Genomic DNA, 10,155 nt, shown 5'->3' on the forward strand with positions numbered 1-10,155 from the left:
CATATTAATTAATAATTAGGTATATATGCTACATGAAGTACATATCCAATAATCTGGATATAAACATTTTAATTTTATACATGCATTTAATTTTATACATTCTATTTTTTAACGATTAACCATTGGTTGGTTACGATTTAGATATTAATTTTTACAAATGATTCCATGAGAAAGTAGCATTTATAATTCTCTTTAAATTTACATTTACATTATCTGCATAGTAATATTTCAAAAACAAATCATATCAAGGAAAAATATTTTTCAATAACATCCTTTTTATAAATTAACCTACTTTATAGCGTATTTCATTTTTTCCCATTTATTTCAATATTTTCATACATTTGTAATTTTCTATATTGCTTCTGCAATACAATTTCTTTTACTTATGAAAGAGAAAAGTTATAACGTAATAACAAATCTTTTCTTCATTCCAAAATCTGAAATTTATAGTAATAAATTATCATTTTTCTCTCATTATCAAAACATTATTTTTCCTAAATCCTTTTATAACTCTCTATATTTCTTTCATTTATTAAAAAGAAAAATATAATTACCTATAAATTTTTTCCAAGCCTAAAATTTCAAGTAATAATAATAATAATAATATCACAAATAATGATTTGAGAATCAAATGCAATAAATATGTAACTTCTAGATAACGTGACTTTATAAAATTAATCTAAAACAATCTATCTTCTTACATCCCATTAATTTTCATACGGATAAAGTATCTTCTTTCGTTTCGAGACAAATAGTTAGGAGAAAGTAAAACAGAATGAGGGATTAATAGTCAAAAAAGGAATACAAAGGCAAGATTGTTAATTCAGCTTGACTGATAGAAAGTCGTTGAAACGGAAACGAACATGAAATCACGAACAAATCCTTCGATCGTGGGAGAATCGTTATTAATTGGTCGTGTATCGCCAAGAAAATCGGAGAGTCGACAGTAACAAGTTCAACAAAGAAGAATGCAGCTCGAGAAACTCGTACTTCTGTCTTAGTAATTACGGTACTATTGTTTTAAATGAGTGTTCACCTGGTGTCTCGACCGCAGTATCGTACCTTTTTTCAAGGATGCTCCTCGCTTCAGGTGCCTCGCCATGAAGCTGGAAAGTAGCTGCATACTTTTCTTACGATAGATTTCTTCTCCTTTTCAATGGGACAGCCTCACCATCGGTCACTTTTATCCCGATAAAAATTATCGATCAAAGATCATCACAGTAATCATATATATTTTGTTGATCGATGCACGAAATAATTTATTTAGAGTTATTTAAGATGGATGATAGAGATTCTTTTTTTTTTAACAATTTTTTAACCGACTTGAACAAAAGAATTTGGTAAAGTTTCTTACGGTGCTGGCAACTTGTACGTGCTCATCGTAGAGATTTTTTCACGAGATAACAATGATTAAAATGAGTGATTCAACATGAAATATAAAAATACATAGCTTGAAGTAGAAGTTGTGCGGTGAGGTAATTCTTTTTTTTTCGAAGAAACAAGTGAGCTTTCTGTTATAGTAGAATTATTTTTTAATGATGAATTCCTTTGAAATATTATTTTTAAAGTTTTTGATAGTATTCGATTTTGCAATGGAAAGAATATATCATTATATTTCGTAATATTTATTATTCTTATTAAAATTTTCACATCTATAAATATACATCCAACTTTCTGTAATATTAAACATTGTTAATGTTAAACATTATATAAGATTATGTAATATTGAAAACTTGAAAAATAGTTAAAACAAAAAAGGTTTTTTCAAAAATAATTGTACAAAATGGAATGATCATTAAAATTACAAGAAACTGTATAATTTTAAATCTTTATCTCGTAGAAAGAGGTATACAGATTTTGAAGAAAAAACGAGTCTTTTCTCAAATAAAAAGTATGGAAGAAGAACATAAACATTGAAAATTAACATTGAAAAATTAATCTCTACGTTAAATATTTCGCGATAAAAATTTCTCGTGAAAAGTAAAAACTGAAAAGGAAAATTCACTTTCATTCATCGTGCCAAAATCAAAACTGTGAATTAATCAAAAACCACTAGGAACAACTGTATCATAGAATCACCAAATATTTTTTTAATTAAAATCGATCGATAATTTTAACGCAACATCCGTTTTTCATGGCACCAAAATAATCGAACTCGAATGACGGAGTTCGTATTTTCGGATTTTCCATTGTTGTCAGAAATAAATTGTATTTAAGTACACCGATGCTTTTCTACCGGCACACGGGCTCATACTGAATGCGATCAAATTGTTGGTACCGCGGATGCTACCATCTGTTTTTCTCGGAAATTATTGGTTACATTCGCGCTTGCGCTACCTTTGCGCTATCACGGTACACAAGTGTACATTATGGGCCTGCCATTGATTAGGAACATATTGTTGAAATGTGAAGGATTGGTTAATCAAGAATCTGATGTTCTAGTTTTTTTTTTCTACAGAACTTATCATCTTGTATCTTGCGTATCTTGTCACTCGTTAAAAGAAGATTTATTACTCTTAGAAAGATTTTCGTTTTTTTTTTTATTCATGACAGTTCATTATTCGTCTTTTATTAATATTTTTATAAGCCCATAATTTAACATTTCAACTGATAAGTTTTTCTTCGTACAATCTTTTTTCTTCTTGAATCGGATTTTTTTAAAACACGAATTATAATTAGAAGAAAACAATATCAAGAAATGTAGGTGTATTTTTTGATAATTTTTTTGCAAAGATTTCTTTTGAATATTTTTTAGAAATAATTTATTTAGCTCGATTTAAAAGAAATTTAAACATTTAAATTTGCTGTTATTGAAATAATTTATTAAAAAACTCATTAAATAAAATTATATATGAAATTTAATCATTCTATATTTGAAATTTACAGACTATATTTTTCTTTATTTATTCATCTGTATTCTTGCAGAGAATTTATTCGTGTATGAAACTTCAAAATAAAAAAATAACGAAACGTATATTTTTGAAACATGTTCACACATTATTTACTACAATAATGTTAGATCAATATCATATGCATGATATAAGAGTGCATCAGTATATTACGCCTTCACATGAGATCTGTGGCTCTTAATGTTCACAATTCCAGTGCATCATTGTATAATGGCAATATGCATGTAAGGTGTAATCTAAGATATTGATAATATTTATAATGGATTATCTACATGATAAGAATAAAAAATCAAAATTATAATATCTTTTTTATTTATTTATTTAACAATTTCGAAATTTTCAAATTGAAAATGTTCCAAATTATAATTAATAATATCGTTAAATCGAACAAATGAAAAAAAATTGAAACCACTTTCCATTTAAAAATTCAAATCCTCTTTTCGTGTAATATGAATAAATGATCGTAAATTTTTAGACGACAGTATTAATCAAACGACAGTATATAAATCAAATGACACCATATGAAAAGTTCATCTCTAAAAATACCGTGATCCATTTTTTTTTTATTCTTCACGATAAATATACGTTCCATCCAATTACTACGTTACAACATGGCCGAGGTAAAAGTAATTATATCGACGATATATCACGTTACATTCATACATGTACGTATGAATGTCCATAAACGAAGTCCAATAAATCGAAGGAATGAATGAGCCAATGAATGACGGTGTATTAAGTTTTTCCATGAAAATAAAGGACACCCGCCCTCCCCAGCAAGTGGCATAATCTTCTACGGGATTAAAATTAAAGGAGCTAAATCATTAAGATCTTTTGTGAAAGATATCGGTGAAATGACTAATGATAGTAAGAGCGATCCTCGTCAGATTGTGGCGTTGCCTTTCAGGCTACCAACTCTCGTCGCCGACCTCTCTTTTCCTTCTCTTTCTCTTTTATTTGTTTCTTGGCCAACATCTGTCTTACGCGCCATACCTTACTATGCCGCATTACATTGCCACAACCCGTACATAACGTGGCGATCCGACGAGTCCGAGTTTATGGTGCAAGGTGCACCGTCTGCTTCGAGAATTTCAGAGAATTTCTGAAGAGAAAAAGCACTTCAGGGACGTACACTCGGACACGTGACGCCCTGTGTTGATTAAACGATAGAATCGATGTTAGTTTTTCTTCTTCTTCATAAAGAAAACTTTAAACGATTACCGAGCCTGTAATTTCAGCGGTACATTCAGGAATTCCACGAATTCCAGAAATCAATTATGCGTCTCAATTTTTATTATACGATTTAATGGAAAAATTATGTGTTTAATTTTTGTTGTAATGTTTGATCATCAGATCGTTTCAATGAATCAATGGTTATCGTTCATGTTTTTACAAATTTCAGTAATATAAAAGCAGGTTCAAAAATATTTCGAAATTATAATATTATCGCTATTATCATAGTTACTTATCGGTGCATTTGCGATTATTATATTTAAAAAAAAATCCGGAATGGATAAAGGAGATATCTGTGTGTGATATATAAATAAATATAAAAAAATTTTCGTTTTAGATTTAGTGAATATATCTAATTTATATTAATAAAAAAAATGTAAAAATGGAATATTTATGGGGAAAAAAATATTTTCTTTGTCTAATAAAATGTTCTTACATACGTACATAGGTATCTTAGGGGACAACAGTTTTTACAGGGTTAAGTTATTCAGAGTTAACTTCAAGTTCTTTCTGAAACCTGTTCTTGTTTTGTCGAAGGAATCGACGCCCTGACTAGCTTCCTATTCTGAACTTATTTACATATTTATACAAAGGTACATACGTGTGACTTGAGGGAGATATGCACCAGTTTACTTTCTACGACGAATGTTACCAGACTTCATTTCTAAAATTATCCACCGACTATTCGAGTTTTTTCTTTTATTTCTAAACTGTTGAACTGTTGGACTAAAATAACACCCACGTATTTATTTAATAATAAAATTTGCGTTAATTAAATAGCTTTATTCTAAAAAAGATTCTAATTTTTGATTTCTTCTATCGAAGATATAATAAATAAATGAAAAAAAAGAAAAGTGACTTTACAGAGAAGTTTATTTAGAATATACCAATTAGTTAGAATAAACTAATATCGTCATAATTAAGATTTCTCTCGATAATAAAGTTACGTTTTCAATTCTTTTTCTTTTCATTTCTCCAAAAGTAATCATTGCATAATTTCTTTACACAGAAAGGAATGAAAATATCTTTAATTTTCTGTCATGTTTGTACTATTCAAAAACGGACGAAGTAAATAGACGAAGAAGGAAAAAAATATCATTGAATGCAACTTAGGAATAACAATAGAAAATTACTTAATTAGCATAAGAATTTCCTGTTCGCGATACTAACTTTACTGTTTTCTATCTCTTCTTCCCTTTAACAATAATCGTTGCACAGTACACGCAACTGCGTGAAAAGATTCTCGATCTTCTGCCATATTTAAACTATTGAAGACAGTAAATAAAGGAGGCAAAAGTGACATTGAATAGAACTTAGAAATACCAAGAAAAATGAGTTAATCACCATAAGAATTTTCGTATTCGCAAATATTAATATACGCAATATAATTATATTTAATGTTTCCTGTTCTCTGAAAAAAAAAAAATAATAAACTTTTTTTGCACGGAACAAGAAAAATATTGCGCCTACCTTAATCGAAGTTAAACCAATTTCATAAATTACACGAGCCACAAGCGTAATTAATCTTCTCGAATATATAGTGAAACACGATGATGAGTAAAATTCATGTGATAATAGCACGTGCACTGGAAAATATATATATATATAATACTCGCGTTTCGTGCAGCATGTCGATTTTGTACGTGATTCCAACGATTCAATGCGCGTGACACACGCGACGCTTTTCACTATATGAGCAGTGGAAGAGCGTTTAAGTCATTAACGAATGCAGTTTCTTATATTTTCTTATTTATTATTATTATTATTTTTTGTTTTTGGATAACACGTTGATAACATAGAAATATTTCGAACTTTCACAAATGTCATATTTGCATCGTTTCGTGATTCCACAAGCGAAAGCGCGTTTTCCACGATTTTCGTTCCATGCGACTTGACGTTCCATCGACGTTATAATTAAAATCAAAGGATGATATACGTACCCTGACAGGATAGCCTATTTAGCGCGGTTAGGTGAAATCGTTGCTCCACGTGTGCGTGTGTGTGTGTGTGTGTATATATATATGTGTGTGTGTATCAATCACATTTCCAAATACAAAAACTGTTTTCACCGATCATATGTACAAATCGACGACAATGATCAAAGAGACGTGAGGAGATCGATTTTCTTGCGTGAAAACGATCATGTATAACCAGTCAATGCATCCATCCTCGTCCACGAGTACAGCAACACTGACCTGCCGTCACGAGAGGAGAGCGGACCAGGTAACAGAACTCTCTCTCGAGTGTTCCCTTCTTGTATCCTCTTTCTACTTCACTGCTTCTCTTTCACCTTCTTTTTTCACCTTCTTCTTTCCTTCCTTTCTTCCTTAATCTTTCTCTATTCTTTCTTTTTATCTTTCTTTTTTTATCTCGTCTTCCTTTCTTACACACCTGTGTTATTTACTCCTTTTGACTTCTCCCCCTCCCCTTCTCCTTTTTTCTGATTTTCTCTTACGTGTCCCTTTTATGTACAATTTTTCTTTTCCGCTTTCTCTTCATTTTTTTCGTTCTATCGATACTGTTCTATTTTTTCTTCACGTTGTATCATTCTTTTATTTTTGTTTTCAATGATAGATTTTTTTTTTATTTCTCTTCCTTATGCAAATATGAAGAATTCAAGAAACGAAAAAATAGAGAAGAACTTCAATATAATCAAACTAATATAACATACAATTTACATGTTTTTTATGTTAATTTTACTTTATCTATTTTATCACTGTTCTACTATATATATCATCTTCTAGATATTTATCTATTTTTCCAAATTTCCAGTAAAAATAAAAAGAAAATTGTAAATTAAGTGTCATTACTTTTTTCAATAACAATCAATCAAAATTTTGATTATAAAGAATTAAATGCGCACTATGAATATTTTTAAACACTCTTCTGGAAAAAAAGAAAGAAATTACGAGTAACATTTATTTCAATCATCAGTCTTTTCTGAAAAATGTAGAAAAATTACTCATAGTTACTTACAGCATTTACTCATAGTAAAAAAATATATGTGTAATAAATTTTGATAATTCATTTTCACGTGGTATATAATATGATAAAAGAAAAATGATAATAAAAGATATATAATTGTACATGCGTTTATAATCCAATGATAAAAGGATTATAAAGCTAAGTCTAATTTGAAATAAGTGGCTTTCCGATAAAATGTCCTTTTTATATTCTTTTATATTGCTTTAAATATTATTCAAATATCGAATAACAATAATTTGAAGAAAATCATAATATAAATTTAAAAATCATTAGTTAAAGTTATCGTTCTGCGTCAAAATTATTAATTATTTATATTACATTAATTATATTTATATGATAATATAATTTCCAAAATTAAATATCAATTTAAAATAATATACCCATTAATTCTATTATTCATTAAATTTTGATTTTACTAATCATTTTAGTAATCAAATTGATCATATTCAAAAACATGAATTTTTACTATATCCATTTAATCATATTTAAAATGAAATCTATTTTTTTGTCAATTTTAAATATGTGTAAAAGAAAAAAAAAATGAAACTAAATCAAAAAAAATATTTTCATTTCACATTCGATGAGCATATATTATTGACCACGTATATCCTCGTTAAAAAACCGATGATCACACATCTTGTTTATATATCGAACTAGCAAGATCGATATCTCGCCGAAGCGAATAAAGTTCCTTACCTGCTGCCTATACGTTCTAGTGGTTTTACATCGCTGTAACACTGGTAATCTAGCAGCCAGTAGCGTGCGTGCAACGAAGTTCACCGTCTTCTCTCGTAACTCTGCGTAGAGCATATTGCTCTCGCATGCAGAGAATGCATTGTTACGGTCGTCAGCTGCTGTTTCTCTTCAAACGGGTATATTCTTTCTAGGTGGGGATATGCATCGAGGTTCCAGGGGTACGATATACCGAAGGGGAACCACTAGGGTGTAGGGAGGGGAATGTGTTAGCTATTGTTCGTATACTGAATGTACGTGCAATTCTCACTTGATGATTGTCTCTGTAAATTGGATATTCGTCATTTATTCGTAACTTATGTGTTAAAACATCAGTTAAAAGAAACATTTTTTTTTTCGATACAATTCATTGACTTTTTCTGTTTAATGCGTATAATTTATATATAATATTCATTTCCATTCTTGTAATTAATTACTTCTTAACGAGTTTTGTGTTATACATCATATTCTACAATATATAAAATTACAATCTATTTATTTTGTAATGATTTAATATTAATATTGATGTAGCATGAAAGGTTTATCTCAAGTCATTAACTCATAGCGAAAATGTACCCTCGCGGAAGTGAAATTTAGCCTCGAGGAAGCTAAATTATTTAATGTTAACTGTATGAATTAAACTAACGAAAATATGTATGAATACATTTTTTTGATATTTGATATTGAATAATTTTTATAATAAAAAATATTTAAAATAAGAAAAGCGACAGCATTGGCAATCAAAATTTTTATCATATTGATCATAAATTAAATTAATTATATGTAGAAATACATATAAGTAGAATTTAATAATAAATTAAAAAAAATTTTTTAAATGTTTAATTAAATGGATTACATAGTAAAAAACATTTTATTATACATTTAAAAAATATATATATATTTAATATAAAATTATTTTTTGTTATTTTTTTAAAAAAGTTTATTGTATTTCTAAATTTTCAAATATTCAAATATGTAATATATTTAATGTGATATTTTTGAAGTCATTTCTTTTCATTTTTTTTTTAATTGAGTTTCATTTAATAGAAAAATTATTTAATATAATATTTTATGCGATATAACAAATTTTAATAATTAATTGTGTTTCATAAATAATTGAAATTTAATTATAGATAAAATACAAAATAGATATAAAATTTTCGTTATTTTGTATTCAATAACAATTAATTAAAATATTATTATATAGTTAAGTATATAGTATATTATTATATAGTTATTATATAGTACCTATCATTAATGATATGAATTTTAGAAATGCTTTAGAAAAATTATAAAATAAATTTGCTAAATCTTCGATAATTTAATTTTTCTAAAAAATGCTTGAAAATTTCTTCTTATTTTTTTTATTATTAAAACAAATTTATTTAAATTCTATCTTTGTCGCTGAATAATGTGTACATCAAAACATTAGCAATATAATACTATATAAAAAAATAATATATCAAAATATATTTTGCAAAATATCTTTAGCCATTTTAGAAATATAAAATCGAGAATATAATATTTATATTTTTTACTTAATGATTAATTTTTTTTATTAATGATTAATACATATATATATTTGAAAAAGAAATGATGAAAGTGTATTTAAATGACATATCATATTTTGTTATGTAGCATGTAATCATATATCAAAATCAAATATGAATAAAGAGAGCAAATAGTGGAAAAAGGATAGCTATAGGAAAAATATGAAAATCAGCGCCATCTCTAGAGTGCCGCAAATTAAACTATATAAAGAAAAGGAAAGTAAATATTAGAAAAGGATAAAGATAAAATAAGAATTGATTAGTGATGTCATCTCTTGAGTACTAAAGATATTTCTGAAAAATAGGATAAGGTAGGGACAAAATTGATTATCAGCGCCATCTCTTGAATATAAAGGAAAATATTTTCAAGATTTTCAAAATTCATAAAAAAGAGATGGCGTTAATATTCAATTCTGTCCCTACTTTATCTTTTTTTTAGAAATGTCTTTAACACTCAAGAGATAATGTTGATATTTAATTCTATTCTATCTTATCCTTTTGAGAGATATCTTTAATACTCAAGAGATGACGCTGTTAATCAATTCTTATATATTTATCTTTTTCTAATACTTACTTTCCTTTTCTTCATATAGTTTAATTTGCGGCACTCTAGAGATGGCGCTGATTTTCATATTTTTTCATTGTCTATCCTTTTTCTATTATTTGCCATCTTTGTTCATATATGATCATGACGCAATCACAAGAAATATCTTTAGCAATTAAGAGATGGCGTTGGTAATCAATTT

General features: G+C 27.6%; 1 protein-coding gene across 5 annotated transcripts in view; it reads right to left on the reverse strand.

Moving 5' to 3' along the window:
- LOC107997520 (uncharacterized) overlaps positions 1–7,974 on the reverse strand; it is a 25,965-nt gene extending 17,991 nt beyond the window's left edge. The window contains exons 1-2 of one of the 5 annotated variants that reach the window (XM_062071798.1): positions 6,083–6,797; positions 1,063–1,180 (exon numbers count right to left, since the gene is read on the reverse strand). In XM_062071798.1, the coding sequence (XP_061927782.1) occupies positions 1,063–1,123 (61 nt within the window). In that variant the 5' untranslated portion in view covers positions 1,124–1,180; positions 6,083–6,797. Of the gene's footprint in view, positions 1–1,062; positions 1,675–5,612; positions 5,729–6,082; positions 6,798–7,823 lie in introns of those variants that run through there. The other 4 variants (XM_062071801.1, XM_062071800.1, XM_062071799.1 and 1 more) reach the window with 4 other exon arrangements.
- Between the last annotated feature and the right edge of the window lie 2,181 nt (positions 7,975–10,155).

Source organism: Apis cerana, linkage group LG2, assembly GCF_029169275.1.
Source record: "Apis cerana isolate GH-2021 linkage group LG2, AcerK_1.0, whole genome shotgun sequence".
Classification (NCBI taxonomy): Eukaryota; Metazoa; Arthropoda; class Insecta; order Hymenoptera; family Apidae; genus Apis; species Apis cerana.